At 40.1% G+C, this 22,007-nt stretch overlaps 1 protein-coding gene across 1 annotated transcript in view; it reads left to right on the top strand.

Moving 5' to 3' along the window:
- Positions 1–22,007, top strand: part of col7a1 (collagen, type VII, alpha 1) — a 92,187-nt gene that overhangs the window by 19,771 nt on the left and 50,409 nt on the right. Inside the window, exons 10-52 of the mRNA XM_041783577.1 lie at positions 373–528; positions 2,033–2,152; positions 2,259–2,408; positions 4,742–4,858; positions 5,594–5,740; positions 5,918–6,043; positions 6,147–6,293; positions 6,867–6,989; positions 7,104–7,370; positions 7,526–7,669; positions 7,795–7,926; positions 8,138–8,284; positions 8,949–9,080; positions 9,182–9,331; positions 9,427–9,563; positions 9,696–9,822; positions 9,916–10,059; positions 10,174–10,343; positions 10,831–10,872; positions 11,009–11,035; positions 11,123–11,167; positions 11,282–11,401; positions 11,481–11,552; positions 11,639–11,674; positions 11,763–11,816; positions 11,914–11,988; positions 12,200–12,313; positions 13,684–13,710; positions 13,810–13,863; positions 13,974–14,045; positions 14,131–14,190; positions 16,408–16,443; positions 16,520–16,564; positions 18,327–18,362; positions 18,470–18,514; positions 18,657–18,692; positions 18,835–18,870; positions 19,000–19,032; positions 19,124–19,195; positions 19,309–19,368; positions 19,564–19,599; positions 19,685–19,765; positions 21,926–21,961. Of these exons, the coding sequence (XP_041639511.1) occupies positions 373–528; positions 2,033–2,152; positions 2,259–2,408; positions 4,742–4,858; positions 5,594–5,740; positions 5,918–6,043; positions 6,147–6,293; positions 6,867–6,989; positions 7,104–7,370; positions 7,526–7,669; positions 7,795–7,926; positions 8,138–8,284; positions 8,949–9,080; positions 9,182–9,331; positions 9,427–9,563; positions 9,696–9,822; positions 9,916–10,059; positions 10,174–10,343; positions 10,831–10,872; positions 11,009–11,035; positions 11,123–11,167; positions 11,282–11,401; positions 11,481–11,552; positions 11,639–11,674; positions 11,763–11,816; positions 11,914–11,988; positions 12,200–12,313; positions 13,684–13,710; positions 13,810–13,863; positions 13,974–14,045; positions 14,131–14,190; positions 16,408–16,443; positions 16,520–16,564; positions 18,327–18,362; positions 18,470–18,514; positions 18,657–18,692; positions 18,835–18,870; positions 19,000–19,032; positions 19,124–19,195; positions 19,309–19,368; positions 19,564–19,599; positions 19,685–19,765; positions 21,926–21,961 (3,986 nt within the window). The remainder of the gene's footprint in view (positions 1–372; positions 529–2,032; positions 2,153–2,258; positions 2,409–4,741; positions 4,859–5,593; positions 5,741–5,917; positions 6,044–6,146; positions 6,294–6,866; positions 6,990–7,103; positions 7,371–7,525; positions 7,670–7,794; positions 7,927–8,137; positions 8,285–8,948; positions 9,081–9,181; positions 9,332–9,426; positions 9,564–9,695; positions 9,823–9,915; positions 10,060–10,173; positions 10,344–10,830; positions 10,873–11,008; positions 11,036–11,122; positions 11,168–11,281; positions 11,402–11,480; positions 11,553–11,638; positions 11,675–11,762; positions 11,817–11,913; positions 11,989–12,199; positions 12,314–13,683; positions 13,711–13,809; positions 13,864–13,973; positions 14,046–14,130; positions 14,191–16,407; positions 16,444–16,519; positions 16,565–18,326; positions 18,363–18,469; positions 18,515–18,656; positions 18,693–18,834; positions 18,871–18,999; positions 19,033–19,123; positions 19,196–19,308; positions 19,369–19,563; positions 19,600–19,684; positions 19,766–21,925; positions 21,962–22,007) is intronic.

The following is a 22,007-nucleotide window of genomic DNA, read 5'->3' as shown; positions in this document are numbered from 1 at the left end:
TCACATGGAGCTTGTGTGTGTATTTAAATGAGGTGTGTGTTAGAGGTGTGATGTTTGTACCTGTTCCTCTGTAAGACAGTCAAGGCTAGTGTTCACATTTGACACGGGTAATTAAAACAAGAAACATAACATGCACTAGACTCACACATCGTAATAGGCAGCTGTTTTTTGGCCAAACTTTGTGCTCAGAGGTGAGAGGAAGGTAGATTAAATGAATTTTATTAATGAAGCGAGGACACATCAGAAACACTGACAGCTTGCTCATTTGTGTGATTACTGTCATCACTGTCATTGTATAGCATAATTTGTTTATAATTGCACTGATGAGTGTCCTGCATGCTCTCTATGTCTATTGTTGGGGTGTAAGAGCAGGTCAGCCCGCCCCTCAGCTATTGGAGCAGTCTCTGTCTGCAGACTCCACGTCTGTCACGCTGGAATCCCTGCAGCCCGACACAGAGTACGTCATCAGCCTGTACCCACTGTTTCCCCGAAACTCTGCATCCCCGTCCATCCTCAACGCCCGCACATGTGAGTTCCTCTGAAGTTCTGTCAAAATGTCTTTGTATTAACAATGATAATGATGTTAAAGCACTTACCAAAACCAATGTTAGCGTTTCACAAAAACATCAAAGTCCAGCGACAAACACACAATAAAAAGAAAAATAATCATGGATTTTAAAGTAAACGATACAAAAATCAAATTAAAACAGAGCTCATAGAAAAATGAAAGAGGAGTGAAGATAAAATATTTAAAACCTATATCACAGGTTGAATAAAGTAATTATTTAAGACAGTGGATCATAAATCAAACACAATAAACTTCTCCATCAAACATTTCTTTTGAAAAGGGATTTAAAACAAGATATGGATTAACCTGGTCTGAGATCCTCAGGCAGGTCCTTCTGCAGCTGAGGTGCCCTAGCAGCAAACACTTGGTCACCTTTTGTTTCAAGGGGAACAATGAGTAGGTTCCTGACTGAGGATCTCAGGCTGTGCACTGTATGGTAAGGGGACAACAGCTCAGATATATATTCAGGGGCCAGACCATGAAGTGCTTTAAAAGTCAGAAGTAAAACCTTAAAATCAATTCTAAGTGAAATGGGCAGCCAGTGTAAGGTCATTAAAACAGGATTAATATGCTCTCTTATCTTAGTTTTAGTCAAAAGTCTTGCAGCTGAATTTTGCACTGTTTGAGGACATTTTATTACTTTCTGATTTATGCCTGTTAAAAAAACCATTACAGGGATGAAAGTGTGAATAATAGTTTGTGTGTCATTAAAAGTTAGTACTTCTCTTATTCTGGTAATATTTTAAAGGTGATAATAACAAGACTAGATGATTTTGTTTAGATTTGTTTTCAATTGTGAGTCTGCTGTCAAAAATTACTCCAATGTTTCTTACATGTGGTTTCCCATTTACTGACCGGTAAACGAGGAGAGGACTTGATAACAGATAGGAATTTATCTGGGCCGCTGAATAAAATTTCTGTTTTGTCAGGTTTATTTTTTAATGATTTGCAGTCATCCACTTTGAAATATCAGAAAAAAATTTGCAAAGTCTGAAGATTTGTACTGTTGTTTGGGTTCCCCAGAAAATATAACTGTGTGTCATCAGCCTAACACTGGAATAAAATATTGTGTCTTTGTACAATTTGGCCTAGCAGTCACATAAATTACAAAAACAGAATTGGTCCTAAAATTGAACCCTGTGGTACTCCACACTTCATTCCAGAGTGAGGGAAACATTATCGCCAGTAGACACAAAAACTTCCTGTTAGATAAATATGAGGGAAACTATTTCAGAGCAGTCCCTGCCATACTGGCCGAGTAATGCAGCCTTTCTGTGGTTGATAGTATCAAATGCTGCACTTAAATCTCTTAAATCTCTTAAACCTCAGTCTTAATTAAGCAGAAGTGAAATTCAGGTTTTGTTTTGTCCATGAATTGATACCTTCTCCCTTTGGTTTCGGTCCATTTGATCATAGTGTTTCAGTGTTGTTCACATTGTCAGTGTGTTCATGTTTTTGTGTCAGTGCGCCTGGAGGCTGTGCAGCAGTTATCAGTGGAGACGGAGTCAGAGGGCAGCGTTCGTGTGCGGTGGAGAGGCGTCAGTGGTGCTAGAGCCTACCGTCTGGTCTGGGGACCGTTTACAGGTCAGCACAGAACATCAAACTTCAAACAACATCTGGGATTTCTAGGAGTAAGCATATTTTTACATATTTGTAAATAAACCATTCTTTTGTTTGTCTGTGGACAAAGGTCGAAACGTGGAGACTGTGGAGGTTAGTGGTGACAGCGAGTTTCACACTTTGTCCAGACTGCAGCCCGACACTGAGTACATCGTCACAATCATCTCCCTGTATGAGGGGAACACTGAGGGACCTGTAGCAACTGCCAGGTTCAAGATAGGTAGGTGTGGTTCCACAATTTAACAAATATCTCTGCTCTCTTGGATGTTGTCTTTGCCTAAGTATCAAGTTCTCTCTCAAAACACAGGTTGTAAAAAAATCAACTTTTAGCATTTATATGTATTGACTTTGTATTTCTGTACCCCTCTGATACTTCACAAAAAGTTATTGTTAAAGAACAGTTTTACAGCAGTTGGTTTCCTTGTAATCCATCCTACTAACTAAAGAGACATGAAGCAAAGACGAGAGATAGCTGACAAATCTCCCAAAATGTGTGTCTCTAATTTAAAAACCTACATGTGTTCCTGTTTAGTTTCATGTTTTTAGCACACCTACACACTCGTTATGCACACACTCTCTGTCTGTTGTGACTAATGCCCATATGGAGTCTCAAAGGTCTTGTCAGTGTTATTTGAATGAAAGCTGAGTCACTACAATCCTTTGTGTGTCCCAGTTCTGCTATCAAAGAAGAAATACACATCTTGCTACATACAGTTTACACAAAAAAGTAAAATTTAGCTTGTTTCTGTCTTGTTTGTTCCTGTGTAAACCAGTTGAGTAATAACAGTTTGTTGTGTCTGTGGTTTGTGATGAGTTGGCTCTTCCTTCTCATTAGGAAAAAATGTTCCTTTTTCTGCTCTTAGGGAGGACCACATTCAATGAAACCCAAATGTTTATTTACATATAAAACAAGACAAGCTACATATATAGCTATAACGTCCACAATGACTATCTGTATTTTTAAAACACGAAGTGTAAATAATTACCATCTTTAAAATGAATTTTATGTCTATCTTTTTCTAAATTTCCACCCACTTCAATCAAAATTAATCAAGCAACATGATGTGTTTTGGAGTGAAATGTTGAACTTTTCAGTGTTTAGTCTGGCTCTCAAGCCTGGGGGGGATGTCAGCTGGTCCCAGTTTCTCTGACACTGATCCTAGGCTTTGTTCTTTGGCCTTTTTGCTCCACACTGACATTCTCCTGCTGATTTATGTTCATCATACGTACCAGTAGCGCCCTGTGGCCACGTACAGTATGAAAGAGAAACAGTTTGTCTTGTATCAGTGACCTGTGTGATTCTTTTGACTTTGCCAAGGTGTGTTTCTCTCTATGGTCCACTTCACTATCAGCCTGAGGGTGCAGGAGTGCTATTGGGTGTGTAATTTACTAAACTGTCAATGAATGAATTCTGGCACCTCTCCAAAGCAGTCTTTTCTATATTATTTCACAACAGATCCTTGAACTGTGAACGTCCTCGCATGAATATGGGAAGAGTAAGGCTGCCAGTATGCTGAATATTCTGCATGTGGCTGACAAACCATTATTCCAGGGTTTGGATTTCTTCCATAGGTGCAGTAATATTCATGGTTTACTGTTTGGTTCAGCTGTTCTTAGTTGTTTTGCACTACGGTCAGGGAGATTTTTCAGTCACTTTTTACACTTCTGTGTAACAGTGAAATAGCAAGTTGTCACACAAGGAATAAAATGTCCACTATGCTTTACATATAGGCACTCAGAGAGATTTTATTTGTTACGGCTTGAACTTTTTCATGTAGGACCCTGAAGCAGACACAGACGAGGTTAACAGTTTTATTGCAGAGACTTGAGGAGTGGCAGCGTTGTTGTCTGCTGACTGGTTGGTTCAGGTAAAGCTGAGAGGGCTGATAAATTCTGGAGCTGTTTGCTTCTGGTAGACTGAGTTGTTTTCCTGGATGAGTTGTCTTGGTGGCAGATGAAGCAGGATCTGGGCACAGAGAAAAAAAGCTATGAGAAACACTAGAAAATGCAAAAGCAGAAACTTTCACCTTAATTGTGCAGAACAGCTGACAAACAATACCGGAGTGGATGTAATATTCTGGCGGCGAGTTGATCAGAAACCAGGTTTCTTATGCTGAGGCAGATAAGTTGATGGGGTGCAGGTGTGTGATCCAGGTGATCTAGACAGGTGCTTGATTGTCACAAGGACAGACAGTGGGAGGTGACACAAGGGAAGCAGAAAAACAACAGCATTTTTCATTTTTAGACATTTATTTTGGCAATTTTGCTTTTATTTAATACGACAGTGGGTACTGGGGAGAGAGTGAGAGAATGGGGAATGACATGTGGTAAAAGAGCCATGGGTTGGACTTTAAGCATGGAGCACTGACTTTAAGGAATAAAGCCTCCTACAGTGACGCTAATCTGTTTCATAGTACACATTGATTTTCCGGGATTTTAAGACAACCTTGAGACAATGTGACTGTTGTAATGATTGATTTGTGTGAAAAGAGCTTTTTTTATGACATTATAGCATCATTTTATATTTATGTCAAATGACATTTTTCCCCTCAGAGCGTCAGGAGCAGCAGGTCCTGAGAGCAGCGACCACCGGCCCCTCCACCATTCGCCTCACTTGGAGGGTCATTCAGTCGTCTCGAGGGTACCGCCTGGAGTGGAGGGAGGGGGAAGGTCAGATGTGAAAGTGACATACAAACACTTACTTGTCCTTCTTGCTCTTATATTTAAATTTACAGAACTGTAAGGATGGGCTATGCAACTGAAAAATTTAAGTTGTGATTAAACGAACTTATAACATGTAATGATCCACTCTAGAAATGTAATTCATTCTTATTATGCTGGTACAAAGCATAAATAAGGGCAAGATTTATTGCATTAATCACATATAATTAAGGTCTACAATTTGTGCACTAATTTTTTTATCATTGCATTTAATCACATGATTTATTGTTCCTTTCACCCTTTGGATAAGACACTGAAGCATCTTCCTGCAGTAAATTAAGCACACCACTGCTCTTTAATGTCTCGTTTCACTTTAAGAAACCTCACAGCTCCTTGTGTTATCAAACGTTAACTTTTCACCATGCAGAATTGTGGAATTTTGAAATGGGATTAAAAGGATGTGATTTATTGCAATGAACTGCAGAAATTCTGAGAATCATTAGAAATATAAAGACCTTTGAAAGACCTAGCATGGACGGATGGAGCATGGAGGATGCAAGAGAAATACAATGAATGCAAACACTTAACTCAGATTTTGTTGTTCCTGGATCTGCTTAAACTCAGTCTAACCATGTTTGAAAAGCCAGCTCCACTCATTTAAATGTTACTACAGAATAAACTGACCTGAAACTGTTGGTACTGTGTTCATCGTTGTGCTAATTTCACATTTTCTCTCCTTTCCAGGAGGTCGTGTTCAGACCTTGTCTTTCCCCAAAAGCACTTCCAGCCATGAGCTAGCAGGCCTTCAGCCAAACACAGAATATATCATCACTCTGTACACCCTGTACGAGGGTCGTGAGGAGGCCACACCTGTCTCCACTGCATCAAGAGGTCTGTGACCCAGCCATAGGGCTCCCAGCCCTGAATTCAGTTTGAGCTGATTTCTAGGTCATAAAAGCACAAGGGTTGAATTCTAAGTATTTTTCAATGTGTTTTAATGTAGTTCTCCTTGCTTTTGAAGTGTTTTCACATCATTTTAATGATCGTCCTGATCTTTTTGCTTTGCAGAGGAACAGCCCGTTGGGACGGTGTCTAACCTGAGGGTGGTGGAGTCTCTGGGCAGCACAGTCCGACTTGGCTGGACCGGTGTAGCTGGGGCTACACAGTACCGCATCATTATCCTGAACACAGAGAGTACACTCACTGAATTTATTTGTTATTTTTGTGCATTTTATTTTTATAATGGCAATGGTAATGAATAAAAGCATGCATGTAATAGTATGACTGTTTCTTTCAGCGGGAACAGAGGAAATCAGGAGTGTCCTGGGAAACCAGACGACTCTTGACCTCAGAGACCTGACAGTTGGAGTATCTTACGGTGTCAGTGTCACAGCGCTGGTGGGAGATAATGAAGGAGAACCTGTTACTGTCTACATCAAACCAGGTGTGTTCAGCAGCATCACGCTTTGATGTGGTTTATTTGAGGTGACTGTGGCTTAGTTGGAAGAGTCAGTCGTCTCACAACTGGAAGGTCATGGTTCAGTCCTCAGCTCCCTCAGTCACTTGTCAGTGTGTCGTCGGGCAAGACACTTAACCCCAGTTTGCTCCCACTGCTGCGTATGAATGTGTATGGCTGCATCTGAATGGGATTAGCTAATACAGCCAATATCCATTGCAATTTTTGCCATCAGTGTCAAAATAAGGTGTTAATGGATGGGAATGAGTGGGTGTGACCTGCAGTTTACATGTTTCTTTCTCTTCACTTTTTAATCTTAACATTGGTCAACAACTTGCATAATTGGACATTTATCATTCAATATCAAAGTTTTGAATTCTTTATCATGCAGGTGTAGCTTTTGCTTCTTAAATGCGTAGTAAATTTTTGGATGAATACTTGAAATTGTGATCTCGATTCTAGTGTTTGCTCTGCAACCTTTTTTCAGTCTTCATCTACAATACTGACTCATTGAAAAACAATTGCATTTTGCCACATGAGACCATTTGTGCTCTATTTCAGAGCAAAGTGCTGGCAGAGTTACAGACCTAAGAATAACACACACAAACAGTCGAAGAATCCGAATTGCCTGGACAGGTGTAACAGGGGTAACAGGATACAGGGTGACCTGGAGACAAGGAAACAGTAAGTGGTATTTGTTTTAAGGTCATTATGAGTTTTTTTAAGTCACTGAATTCATCTTTACATCACTGTTACAAAAGGAGCAACTTTTTATTCACCTTTGGTTCTGTCTTTCAGGTGCAGAGCAGTCCCGTAGTCTTGGGGCAGAGACCACAGCCTTCACTGTAGATGGCCTGCAGCCAGATGAAGCACTGGTCATTGGTGTTGCACCTGTGGTTGATCAACGTGTCGGAGAGGCAACCACTCTTTCTGCTCGCACTAACCCCCATGGAGGATCAGTGTCCGGCCTTCGTATCGTTGATGTCACATCACAAAGGATTCGCATTGCATGGTCACCTTCCACCCGGGCAACAGGCTATAAGATCACTTGGCGTCGTGATGATGGTACGTAATGTTAAGCAGTTACACATAGCAAAGACAAAAGCAACATATATTGTCACAGGGTGATTTGATTAATCGTGAAATATATTCCCCTTCATGTTTATGTGGTTTCTGCATTTCAGTCTTTCTGCTGTGTTTTTCTCCCTTTTTTTGGGCAGGAGTTGAAGCCACTCGTAATGTTGCGGCCGACATCACTTCTTACACCATCGATGGCCTGCAGTCAGATTCAGCCTACAGTGTGTTGGTTTCTTCACTGACCGGCTCTCGAGAGGGTAGTCCTTCCACCCTGAATATCAGGACAGGTATGACACTCTGACACCTTTTAAACTCTATCTGGTTCCTATCTTGACTACATGTCAGAGAAATAAGACTAATAAACTAGGTTTGTTAAACTAATTGATTAAATATTTCCTTTTGTGATCCTCAGAGTCAGATCAGACTGTGGTCGGGACTGTGACATCACTGCAGGTCCAGGAGACTCGTGGAGAGGTTGTTCGAGTCACTTGGGTCGGTGTGCAGGGAGCGACAGCTTATCGAGTGTCCTGGAGGAGAACTGATGGTAGTTCTTTTTTTTCTTCTGACATATTTTCTAATTTATTTAACCATTAAGATGACAGATCATGATATATTCCTTAAATCCGGTTATCATGATGTTAAAATGTCATGTCAAAGTCTGACATTTATGAGTGATAATTTCCTCACTGATGGATGTATTTTGGCTGTAAGTGTGTGTTCAGATTCCTCACTGCTGTGACTCTGTGCTGCTGTAGGTGGTGAAGAGAGGAGTCAGTTGGTGGGGGGAGATGTCACAGCAGTGGATTTAGAGCAGTTGGATCCTGGAGCCCAGTATGAGGTGCGGGTCATGGCTCTGGTACAAAATCGAGAGGGAAACCCTGTGTCTGTGAGAGTCACCACACGTGAGTATTGTTTGCCTGATTATAGACATCAGGAGGCTGAGAACATATAATAATATGTACTCTAAAATCAAGTCTTGCTCTGAAACCTATTTGCTAAATCACTGAGTGAAACTTTAAAGGTCGCTTAAAGGCTTCAAGCATGATGTTTAAGCTGTCACAGGAAGTACAGCTTTCATGTCTTTAATAGTTTACAGAGGGACTAAAACGATCTCTTTGGTGTATCTGCTTACAGCAAGTATTAAAAACTATTATTCACTGGCCCTAAAACTGGATTTACACTGCAAGCCTTAATGCTCGAGTCTTATTTTGCTCAGTTCAGATTTTTTTGTTTGGCTGTTCTCATTACTTTCAAAATGTGGATTGTCAGCAATGGTCAGTTGTAGAAGTGTAATACTCTCTCTGACAGTCGCACACTAGCACTGTGCAGACTTGTCAGAAAACAAATTGTGATCATCAACGTCTAGAGTGTTTTGAACTGATCCAGGCAACCACTAATGGCCTGTGTGTGATTTAATTTCTTTGCGATCTTTAACTTTTTCGCTGATTCGGTGAGTGGCATCTTCTTATTTTGGACTCTGTTTGTAAACTTGTATTCAATGAAATGTCAGCCGTAAAATGTGCTGGTCCCCGTCTATTTCCTGATTCTCCTCCTCCATATCTGCAGCTGGCACCACCACGCCTCAACAACAAGCCACAACTTTACGCGTGGCTGAGGTTACCCAGAATTCTGTGCGGCTCAACTGGAATCCCCTGCGAGGGGTCACCGGATATATCCTACGCTGGAAAGATGAGACAGGTAAAATATGTCACTAAAAAGATAGTATGAATCAAATTAAATATAAAACTCTTGAAAACATGCTTTTCAGTTTAACCTTTTTAACTGTTAACATTTCTCAGATCTTGGTCGTGGCTTGTCCGTTACACTCCCTGCTACGTCCACGTCCTACCAGGTGACTGGGCTGCGTTTGGGCAGGCAATACCGCTTCACCATTCAGCCAACCTTTCAGACTGGCTTAGGAACAGAGAGCTCAGTGGATGAACACCCTGGTAAACTTTGCTAAACATACTCTGTCGCACATTTACACCGTACTTATTACAGCTTTAGGTTCCTAGCATAATCAGACTTTCTTCTGTGGTCTCAGTGTGTGTAGGCGGGCGTGTGGATGTGGTGTTTGTAGTACCAGCATCTACTGACAGGATTCGCCTTGCAAGACCTCTGCGGGATCTCCTCACCAGTGCAGCCCGCTCACTCAACACTATCGGGCCTCGGGACTCACAGGTACATCTTCTTGGTAGTTTGAATTTTTAACCATTGTGTTTGGATTAACAAAGCTTGTCGCTCTCATCATTTAACAACATGCTCATTTTAGCTGCATACCTCCAAGTTTATGACTTTCTCTGCCTGTTCCAGGTTGGTGTGGTAGTGTACGGTTACAGACCCAAAATCTGGTTCCTGCTTAATCGCCACAGCCGGTCTGACACGCTGCTACAAGAGATCCAGTCCACACCTTTTGACGAAGGCCCAGGGAACAACATTGGTCAGTTAGTGTTTAAGTATTTTCCTCTTCACAGCTGCTTTTTATTTGTGTGTGTGTGAGCACAGTTATGATATGGTCTGTCTCCCCCTGCAGGAGAGGGTGTGACCTTCACCAGACAGTACCTCCTGACCCCCGCAGCTGGACGCAGGCCGAGGGTCCCCGGTGCTGTCGTCATCATCTCAGACCAAAAATCCGCTGATAACCTCACTTTGGCAGCCAGCAGTCTGAGAGCTACTGGTGTGCTGTAGATATTTATATAATAAGTTACATGCTTTCCCTTTGAGGAAACCTAAACAACTCACATATCATTAAACATATTACAATGTAGTTTTGTGTCTTTGTGTCTGATAGGTGTGACAGTGTTGGGAGTTGGGATAGATCAGGCAAATATAGAGGAGCTGCGTCGAGCAGTGACGGACGGCAGCACCCAAAACATACTGTATGTCCGAAGTGAAGCACAACTGGAATCAATACATACTGATTTAGCAGACTTGCTCTGTGGTATTGCCCGAATACCAGAGGTAAGAAGACACCTAAAAACACAGTATTGTTGGTTTGTAGTCCTGCTTTGGCAATCTTGACATGATCTATAGGTTCTTGACTTAGTAAGGCATAAACACCCCATTCTCCAGTATTAGGGCAGGGGGTTCATGATTTTGCTTTTTCACTTTATTTGCCATTTTCCTGAAGCATCTGCTTGAGAAGATAAAAATCAATTCTCCCTCAGTGGCTGGCAACTGGCTGTTCCCTCCAAATATAAATTTACCTAAAAAACAACCCCCATAAAAAATCCTTTAGCACAAAACAGAAAATAGAGAGCACAGCCTTCAATTTGCACCAAACTCATTCAAGTTTATTTTTATTCAACAACAAACAGCAAATTTTGAACCGGATTCTGAGAGAAAGGCTTGCTTTTTTTGCCTTTTTTTTTAGACATAGTATATAATGAAAATTATGTACTAAAGGAGGATGTAAGACAAAAAGCTCTTGTCCCTTTCTGATGCTCAGGTAACACCTGGACCTGACCAGTGCACCATTCAGTGCCCTCGGGTGAGTTATTCTCCAACTTCACTGCCTTCCAGCTTTCAAAAATATATTAGATTATTAAATTGATGATTGATATTAGATTGACACAAGTTCTTTCATTCTCTACTCTTCAATACTCTATGGTCTCCCTCTTTTTTAGGGAGAAAAAGGAGATCGTGGAGAGAGAGTGAGTGAAGAAAAAATGGTTACATTTGCCATTATTCTCCTGATTTGTATTTGCCTTGGTGAACTTAATGTTTGTTTGTCGCCCTAGGGTGAGAGTGGCCGGGATGGAGCAGAGGGACGTAAGGGTGAACCTGTAAGTCACACATAAACACTGACCGGGCTAATCGTCTCAGAATACAGATTGATCAATGTAGTATTAATTATAAATACTTCAACTCTGCTCATGTGTATTTGTGTTTATTTGTAGGGTCGGGATGGTTTGCCTGGAAGGGAAGGTCCCAGAGGACCTGAAGGACGTCCAGGTCCTCCAGGCCCAGCTGTCCCCTTTGGCCCATCAGAGGGGGTGAAAGGAGAAAAGGGGGAGAGGGTGAGTACAGCTGATGTTTTATCAAAACCAACAAAAATTGGTAAGAACTGAAGTGAGATGAAATTTGTTTTCTGTTTAGGGTTTTCCTGGAATTGATGGAAGTCCAGGATTGCCAGGACGGCCTGGTGCCCCAGGAACTGCAGGGCTCCCGGTGTGTAGGAGGAGGGATCCAGTAGTCTATTTAAAATCACTCATATTCCTGTATTATCAAAATGATTTTTGTTTTTGTGTTTGCAGGGTTCACAGGGCTTGCCTGGTATCAGAGGAGACCCAGTGAGTTACCTTTGCTCACCTTGCCTGAAGAGTGCAGTTGATATCCAGGAGGGTTCAGTGCTTCTTAAATGTTTTTTGTGTTTTTTAGGGTGGACCAGGTGTGGCAGGTCAACAAGGACCAAAGGGCAGTAAAGGTGAAAGGGTAAGCTGAGTCATCATGTCAGACTCAAGTGATGAAAGATATACTGTAAATTGTTAATTTGTTTGTGTTTGTTTTTGGTGCTTCCCTGATGCTTCAGGGTGAACCGGGCTCAGCTGTATCTGGCGGGGGTCTTCCAGGGAGAAAAGGAGAGCCAGGAATCCCAGGAATACCTGTAAGAAACAAACTGGAAAGCAGTCTTATTATAGCCTCCTCCCAACAACATACAAACAAATCAATTGGTCTGTCAAGGTTTAGATGGGTGCAGTTTGACAACAATGCACCTTTACCAAAGTCCTTTTTGTGTCCAATTAAATCTTAGAGTTATTTACTTTAAATCACCAGCCTCTCACCTGACAAGTGTTTTGTTTGTGTTGTGTACATAGGGCACTCCAGGTCGACCTGGCATTGATGGGACCAAAGGTTCTCCTGGAATTCCAGGGACACCCGGTCAGGATGGTCGTCCAGGTATACCAGGAACACCAGGACAGTCCATCAAGGTTTGCCTCTCTGTTTCACTTTATTTGGGAGAAAATTTTACAGAAAAATGAAACTCTTACCAACGCCCATCAACTGAAAACTAGTTGGACTTAACCCTTACACTGAACTTGTAAAATCAGAGTGATCACTAGCTTATAAACTGGGCTATGTTTGAACTGTCAGTATCAGCATTAATTAACACCATCACTGTTGCTCTAAGTTTAAGTCTTATTTTACATCTAGTTATTTTCTTTGAGCAGTTTCTTTGAATTTTACCTGGATCCACTTGATACTTTATGATACACTTTAAGTTCTATGCATTATGCATTTTTTGTATTTGATAAATTCTATGTTACTCTAATAATTTCCTTGGCTTAAAAAGCTCTTCTTCTCTTCTTTTCTCTTCTCTTCTGTGCAGCTGCTGTCTGACTTCTGGTATTTAAAGTATCATGTAGCTATATTTTTGCATGATTGGGCTGTTTTAGTCTGTTTATAAAAATTTTAAGTTATGTCTATGGACTAAAATATTTGATCAGTGCTGTTATTGCTATTTGGCGCTAAAACAAGTAGACATGCTTTGGTAGCTTCAATAATTAGGCTTTTTGGATTAGTTGATAGTAAAAGGACATATTCAAGCTCAAAGGCATTATGACTGTTACAACTGAACACAAACTCAGCCTACACATTAAACATAATTCTGTTATGTCAACCAGGCATGTGAATTTGATTATTGCAATAACGGGGAAAATATATTTATCAATTGATTTTTTTCTCAAGGAAAATAAATGAGTCCTTATTATAATGAAAGTGTGTTTTGTTTGCTCTAACTCTTGCTGAAGATTTAACTGCTTTTTCCAGACTGTGCACATGATGGCAGCATTGGGCCATGTGTTTTTTCAGCAATTAATGCAATTGTTGTAGAAAAACTTAATTTAGAGGGAAGTTCAGTTACACTCTCTCTTTTCAATGTTTTAAAGATTATAAATAGACAAATTTATCAGGGATTTTAATGATTCCATATTTGTTTAAAAATCTGAGAAGAGAGAAACGACACAAACTCTTTTTCTCATCATATCCAGAAATAGTTTGAGTCTGATACTTGGAGGCATTATGAAGATGTTTTGGTAAAGACAAACAGATCCTGTAAAAATCTGCTGAACACAACTTTAAAAGTTTAGTAGTGAATATTTAATCTGTGTAATCTAACATTAACAGTAGTTTCAGTTTTTATCCAGTAAAGTCAGGTGTACATATTTTGTGTATTGAAAGTTTATCCCATTAATTATTTTAATTATTTCAATAAATCCGTTCTGTTTTTGGTGATATGTTTATTTTGTGCCCTTTAACATTTGTAATAATCCTGTTTGGGTTTGTCTCCATTTTTCTGCAGGGGGAGAAGGGCAACACAGGAGAGCGGGTGAGTCACACCATCAGCAACTTGTCCTCTCTGTGCAGGAATGTCCAGAGGAGCTCACACGCATAATGATCCTCAGTTTTTATCTCTCTTTGCTGACAGGGACCTCCAGGAGTTGGCAGTGGAGTGGCCGTCAAGGGCGAGAAGGGCTCACCAGTAAGAGCTGTCAATCACTACCAATCTGCTGACATGTCTGGTTTGCAGACAAACTGGGTGTGCTGTGTGGGTGTGTATTTTGCATTTGCTAATTGCATTTTTATTATCAGGGTGCTGCAGGAGCTCTGGGGGCTCAGGGTCCTCAAGGGCTGCAGGGACCACAGGGCAGCAAAGGAGACAAGGTAGCAGCAGAGAGATTCAGAGAATGAGTGTTTGTGCATGTGAGGTTTTTATCTGAGAGAAATGGCTCGTGCTTATTTCTTTTAGGGAGATGGTGGTGAAGGTGCACCTGGACCTCCAGGCAAGCGGGGAGAGCCTGGTGACCGGGTAGGTTGTTCACATTGCACTGAAAAGCAAGGAGTAGAAACCTCTTTCATGTCTGGACTATCCTTGAAAATGGATCAATATTTCAATACTTTTTATCTACATCTGCATCCAGATGTGGTTTTAAAGTAAAATATAATCATACAGAAATTTTTAGAATATAAAATCCACTGACTTTAGATTTCAAATGATCACAGTTATGCTGTCTTCATTGTAATTCATTTAGCACCATCATTATGCCAAATCTCATCAGATTCTGCATGATATCACTTATTTGCTTTGTTGCTATTAAATGCTATTAAAATATGTCTGCACGCAATGAGTGTAAGTATTAAGGCAGTTAATCACTCATAGGATTTTTAAACATTAGCAATTCAAAATGTGCTGAAGTACAAGATATTTAGGGCACTCAAATGCTTTTATGGATAAATGCTGAGTATGCAGTAGATGGCAGAATGTATTCATTTGCTGTCCTTACACCTAAAAACATTTCACATGATTTAAAAATCACAGACCAATGTCCAAAACACACAACACAAAAGTCATCAGTTTTGCTGGACTATGGACACGCCCCTGTGATCTCAGCCATTTGTTGTAAGGTGGCCATAAAACTCAATCTGAGTTTAACACTATTGCAGGTTTTCAGTCTTTCTCTTGCAAAATGCGTTGCTCAATGAAGTGACCAGTGACAGCAGCCAATAGGAGCACTTTTACCATTACCAAACAGGAAACTGTTAAACATGGTGGGGAGGCACAGAAACATGTGGTTCACCTTACATCCTGAGTGGGAGAAGTTATGCTGATTACGAACAGGTGTAACACTTTTAGCTGACATATTCAGGGTCTTATTAACAATTTTTAGTCTTTTAGACAGTGCATGTGATTATTTGACTGTGATGTGTTTTATATTTTTATGTACTTGCAAAGAAAAAAACATCTTTAAAAAGATCAGCTTGAAATGATTTGTTGTTAAAAAATGAATGGCCAGCAGATATTTAGATTTTTTTATGTTGTGGATTGGTTTTAATGAATCAGCTTGATGGTATTTTTATAGACAACTATGCATAATGGTCTGTAGTTGTAGGCTGGCAGTTAGTAACTTTGCAAGATCTCTAGTCTGCATAATCTTGACATGTTGTCTTTGAGTGAGAGGGTGTCAGAGATTTGGCATCTTAAAGATACAAGATATAAAAATTCTGCAGTGAAATATTTTTATTGATTTAAAAGTGACCATTCCAATGTTAAATATACATATTTAAATTGAGGTCTTAAAGTATCTCACATAGTTCCTAAACTTTCTAAAGATAGAGAAATTGTGAGTTCAACTCCCCTCCATAACAAGGACCCCTCATACTCTGCATTTTAAGACCAGCAATGCTCAGCACCGCGCACCTCCTCGGCCTCCCTCTCAATACTACCTCTTGCTTTGAATTGAGGACTCTTTTCAATAAAACTGCACCTAATGGCATACTTACCAAACAGAAAACTGTCATGTTGTTTTCATTCAAAAATTTCTTATCATGAGGGAGAAATGCACTTAAAAAAGGCACTTCTGTGTTTGTGCTGGATCAGTCCCAGAACGCACATGCGCTTTAGTGTTTCTTCCAGCATACATGCACATTCTAGAACTGCCTCCAAAGCAAACCTGGAAGTGCCTTTATGAGTGCATTTCTCCCTTATTATGGGAAATTTATGAATGGAAATAAAACGTTGCTTTCCATTTAGTAAGTATGCCTTATGAGGGGCTGCTTTATTGGACAGAGTCCTCAATTCAAAACAAGAAGTAAACAGCGGAGATGGGCAGAGTTGGGTAGCACTGCTCTGTACTTTTCATACTATGTTTTTGTTTCTACCCCTGGTGGCTGAATTTTAAATACTATTCAAGCATTTTTAACATCTGCTTTATGGAAAACAGTAGTCTGTGTATGAGTAGATGCATATTGTAAAGAAAAACTCCATTACTCTAACTTACAGTAAAAAAGAGTAATTTCCGGTAATTTAAAGTGTGATATACACAGCCAAATAGTGGCTCTGTCAAGGTTCAACCAGCTCAGTTCTGTGTTGACCCATCTTTAAGTGAAAAATGTTATTTTCCACTTTATATTTCCTGCTAACTAACCCAGCAAATTAAAAGAGGCATGCATGTAAACAAACAAGACAAGAACATAATGACTTTGATAGGATACTTGTACAGTAATGCATTGTGTTTGTGTATTTCAGGGTCCCCGTGGACCTCCAGGGGAAATTGGTCTCAAGGTAAGATTAAGGAAAGAAAACAACTTCTTTTCAGGCTATAAATAGAAGAATGACTCCTAGCACTCTGTTTTGTCAGGGTGACCGAGGACAGCCAGGTGAGCCTGGGTCACAGGGAGACAGGGTGAGTTACTTGATTTCAGAGATGTCTGTGTCTGTGAGTGTCTGTGTGGGTTTTAACAGTCTGAATGACTTGATGATCAATTTTCACAGTTACACTGCCATGCTGCAAATTAAAGTTTGACACAGGGAAGTGAACATGGAAATTCAACAAAATGAAACAAATTGGGATGATAATGAAGAAGATGCTGAGCTTGATGTGGATCTCATCACGCTCAAATAAATGTTATTTAAAAAGGGAGAGGGAGGGGGGAACATAACATTTGCTGCAAAGAGCCTGATGTGCCTGAACTAAATCAGCTCAAAAAGCTCTTCCAAAATTCCTTTCCTATTCTTATCATATTAAATTGATGTCAGTATGTGAATATAATTTAATGGTTGTGCACAACAAGCAGAATCATAAAAATCTTTGTACATTTCTTGGAAAAGCTAATTTTTCCGACAAAAATAAAACCATTGGGGGGAAGTGACCATGTAGTTTTATTTTTTTTTAAATCATATCCTACGGAAGAGGATTAGGGACACCTTCGAAGGAGAAAATAATTTTAGGCAAGTCCAGATTAAAGTCGAAATGATGAGAAATAAGTCTAGAACGGACAGAGAGGAAGAGGAAAAGAGACGAGAGCTGTTATGTCTCTTCTTTTGATGTATGAGTATTTAAGAAAATAACAAGGTTATCGTGACTGTCTCTACAAAATGCCTTATGCTTTATGTCAATGAACATGTGAAACTATACCTCATTATTGGATTTAACAACAAAGAGATTCTTTCTCTTTAGCACATAAACACAACTTTTTTCTCGTCATTTCGAATTTAATCTCGAAATTGTATTTCAACTTATTCAACATTTTGACTTAGTCTTGAAATTTTGACTACATTCTTGTTGTTGCGACTTTAATCTAGACCAAATTTGCAACTTCTCCTCCTGGGTCACACAAAAATCAAAATCTATACCGTTGATGTTACTTAAAGTCCTATGCAAAAAGGAGAAAAAATAGATAAAACAACAATACTGATAAAAATAAAACCAGTAGAAACCTATAAAAAAATTTATCAAGATAGTCTCTCATTTGCCACTTTTATATCAGTGTTAAAAATCTGGAAGGGCCTACTTAAATCTTTGCAGACAGTGACTACACGTTGACATGAAAGTTTACAAAAATGCACAAGAATCTACTTTAATTTTCTTATGCAGCAAATAATAAATTACAACACATATATATTTGATGAAGAAGCTTTAACTATACTAATTACAAATGATCTTAAAAACTGCAGCTTATTTGGATATTTTTAAAACTAGAGTACTGGATGATTTAAAAAACTGATTTAAAGCCACCAATGCATTGTGCTAACTGTGATCAACTTGAAAGTACTGCTAGTCCTTTGTTATCCAGACATAGTAATTAGCCTGGGACCAGTTGATTCTTCTCAGGGGAAACAGTTTTTTAGACCACTGCTTTGACTTTATACATACTGATAGCGTTTTATCAGAGGCCGGTACTACTGCTGGTATACATATTAAAACATATCTAATGCACTTTTTGTGGACCAGAATACTTTAGCATGACTGTAACCCTCTTGGTGTAAGATGCAGGGGCTCCAAACATAAAGTCACATGAGGTCCTTTGGTCTTTAATTCTTAAATAACACACCAGTAACAATAGAAACGATGACAGGTTGTCCAGTTTGCTCACAGATGAGTTGTTTAGTGGGATACTTGCAAATTTCTTGTTGAACTGTGGCTCAGCATTTGTCTCTCTTTGCAGGGAGAGAGAGGACCTGCTGGTGAAACTGGGGAGAGAGTGAGTGCAGCAATGTTGGTTCAGCTTTAATTTTCAGAACCTAAGCAGTAGACAGCTTTGCTTTCGATGGGATTTTAAACCTTTATGTGACTGATGTTTTCTCTCAGGGGGACCAAGGGAAGCCGGGTCTTGCAGGAACACCAGGTTTAAGAGTGAGTGACAGACTGATGTGTTGTTGTGTTGACTAATGGCATCACTGAGAGGTCTTTTTGTTTTTGCCACATGCTCTGACTGTTAAAATGTGTTACGAATGCATAGCTGCTGTCATGAAAGTGTCTTTCCATTTGCTATCAGGGGTTACAAGGACCCAGTGGACCTCCAGGGGAAAAGGTGAGACTGATTCAATTAAGTGTAATCATACAAGAAGCAGCAGGTCAATGAGAACGTGATTCAATCGTGGAACATTTCATAATCTGATGTGATGAATTTTCTAAACCATGATGAGAGGATAAGTGAACCTGTCTGTTCTCAGGGAAACGAAGGAGCACGAGGGGAGCCTGGCAGGAGTGTGAGTTCTCAGCTGAGAAAAAAAATCATGATTTATGCTCATTGTCTCATTTCAAATGTGCTTTTAGTATACGGGACAGTCTTTGTGTGTGATGTGACCTGTCTTTACTGTGTTATTTGAATTATGCAGACTCCAGGTTTTCCAGGAAAGAAAGGAGAACAGGTGAGTCATAAAATTCTGTTCACAGACAACTGCTCACTGACACAGAAACTGTCGATCTGATGGGCTTCTGTCCTCGGCTGTTCTCTCACAGGGTGAGCGAGGTTCCACAGGTCCTGAGGGGCCGAGGGGAGAAAAAGGAGATTCAGGACAGAAAGGAGAAAGAGTGAGCAACCTGGGGGGCGATGACCCTGTAGAAACATTTTTTGGTGTGTGGGTTGTAAACTTACAATCTGGCCTCCATCAAAATGACATTTTCTGTTTTTGCTGTTTTCCCAGGGTGCTCCAGGGTTAGGAGGGTCTGGTGTTTTTGGACCCAAAGGAGATCCAGGCGAGAGAGTGAGATCATTGCAACACCTCTTAATCACAACGACAGAAAGCACATTCATAATGTTCACAGATTTTGCAGTGTATTTTGGGCAACAGCATCCTCTTATTCATGAAGCTATTCCCTTGTGCCACCTGTCAGTGTAAGTCATGCCCCAAAAAACCTCTTCCACCAAAAATACATAAAACATGTGCTCCTTCCCCCAGGGGCCAGCTGGTATCAATGGCAGGCCAGGTGCCAAGGTGAGAAAAAAGATACATTTTTGTTTGTTTTTATTTATTGTGTTTATTTGTTTATGTATGTGTTCTAATGTTAATTCTTCTTCAGGGTGCTGCAGGTGAAACAGGAGAGAGGGGGGAGAATGGACAGCCAGGATCACCAGGAAAACCTGGCTTTCCTGGGAAAAATGTAAGTGTGTGGAATATGGCTTCATTCAGATCAAGACTGTATATTAAGAGGAATGGTGTTACACCCATCTGGGAGTGAGGCCAAAATATTAAGAGTTCTCCCTGCTGAGTGGCGGTTGTATAGATTATAAACCACACCTTCTTAGTGGTAACAGGTGAGTTGTGGGTTAAACTATGATACAAATATGGATTATGTCAAGATAGTTTGTCATTATCATGCAGATTTATGACAGGTGTACATCTTTGATAGTAGTTTTATTTTTACTAGTTGTTTGATGCAATAAAGATGGAACATCATGATTTATGTAAAGTATCAGTAAAAGGAAGGGATAGCGAGATAAAATGTCACAAAAAATCAAACAAAATAGTCTTTGAACTTTTGTAGTATATGTTCTGCTGTGACCTGTACCAATCTGAGAGATCTTTGACATTTCGAAGATCAGCCTGATGTTGGTCTCAACTTTATGGTCCCACCAGCCAGCTCGCCGTTGGGGTTTTAAAGCTAGATTTTGGTTATAATTAAGATAAAAATGCTAATTGTTGTAATGAATCACATAAATAAATTAACAAATGCCCTTCACAGGGATAATAATGTAAACCTTGAACCTTGAAATACAATCATTAATCAAGATCAACAAATAACGGGGCACCACCATGTAGGAAACAACAAACACATTATTTGCAAAGCAGAACATGGTGAAGGTGTAAGAGAGAGATGAGATGACTGGTAGTCTTAAAATGGCTGAGTCAAATGTGGTTTCACAAATGTCACTTTAAAGATGGTGGACTTTGTGGACCAAATCCAGAGTCTTTCAGTCCTTGGTTCTTCCAGTCTTATTTTACTCTTATGAGACCTGGACGTTGACTGATGGCCAGAGGTGCCGACTAAACTCCTTTGTGACAACATATCTTCAGGGTATTGTTTGGAAGACTGTGTGTCTAATGCTGATGTGCTCAGGAGAGTGAGGATGGGAAGGGTCAGCTGCCTGATACGGGAACAGCAGTTGCGCTTTTACAAGCACCTAGTGCCCTCCCCTGGGCCTGATCCAGTTCACAGCGTACTGGGCTGTTCCAGACGCCAGGGGCGACTACATGCATCGTGGAGGGGGCAGCTGGGAGGATACTTGGAGAGATGGGGGATGGGACTGGTGCAGGCCTGAAGGATGGCCACCAGGAGGCCAAAGCAGTACAGACTTTGAAAAACGAAAGCTGTATAGCAAAGAATGAAACTCTAGCTCACAGCAACAAATTCAGTAAGGTAACTTTACTACACAAAAACCTAGTGGCTGAACTTTAATTCTGATGACAGTCACTAATATACATGAAGGGGAAGGTGGATATATGTGGACACAACGAAACAAATCAACAACACAAAAGAAGAGACAATATGGCAAAAAAGCAGCTTTCAACTAGTCCCCATGAAATGCTTCCTACAGCTTGTTATGCCCAGATTTAAGCCTCTTACTAGTGATTATGGTGTGTGATTAAAGTCTGATGTTCAACAGATCCAGAAGTGAGTAGAGCTCAGTCTATTAATGTTCCTTCCACAGTTCCAGCAAGTGAAAAGTCTTATAATGTCAAGATTAAGCTTTTTGGGCGAGAGCAGGGCTCATTTTGTCCTTTGGCGGAAGGAGAAGAGCCGGTGTCCTTCGTGGGCTATCCGTGGGCTTTCTGTCTTTACTTCTGTTTGGTATTTAGCTTTCCTAGCATGTGGTAAGGAGTGAAATCAGCTGGGTTATGATTAGTTACTAAGTTTAAAAGACTTAAGGCTGAATATTATCAAGTTGATACTATCTTTAAACCTGGCAAATCGTGTGAACACTTCAGAGAACTCAGCAGGTAAGTTTGTGAAGACAGTTTTGAGTTCTGTCATGTTCTAGTTTTTCTTGATATGAGAATTAGGATACAACATTGTTCAGTTTTAAATAAGCCAAACAGCTATTGTTCTTCTTGTCTTTCTCCGTTCTCAAATGGTCATATTTAAGCTTTCTTTTGTTCCTCCCAACATGCTTCTTTCAATAATGATGCCTTTTAAGAGGTAAAAAACAATCTTCTCAGTTTCTCTTGTTCAGTTTCACTGTTCTCTATTCATGCCGTGTTCAAACATAATGCCACGAAGGCTTTCTCCATGTTTAAATCAATAAATGTTTATGTTTTGCAGGGAGAGAGAGGAGAGAAGGGCGATGAGGGCACACCTGTAAGTATGATCTCTTTACCTAGCTCTTATATAGTTTTTCTTGGTT

The sequence above is a fragment of the Cheilinus undulatus genome, linkage group 3 (assembly GCF_018320785.1).
Source record: "Cheilinus undulatus linkage group 3, ASM1832078v1, whole genome shotgun sequence".
In the NCBI taxonomy this organism is placed as follows: domain Eukaryota; kingdom Metazoa; phylum Chordata; class Actinopteri; order Labriformes; family Labridae; genus Cheilinus; species Cheilinus undulatus.
Note: the sequence above shows the minus strand (reverse complement) of the source record. Positions and strands in the feature narration are given on the sequence as shown.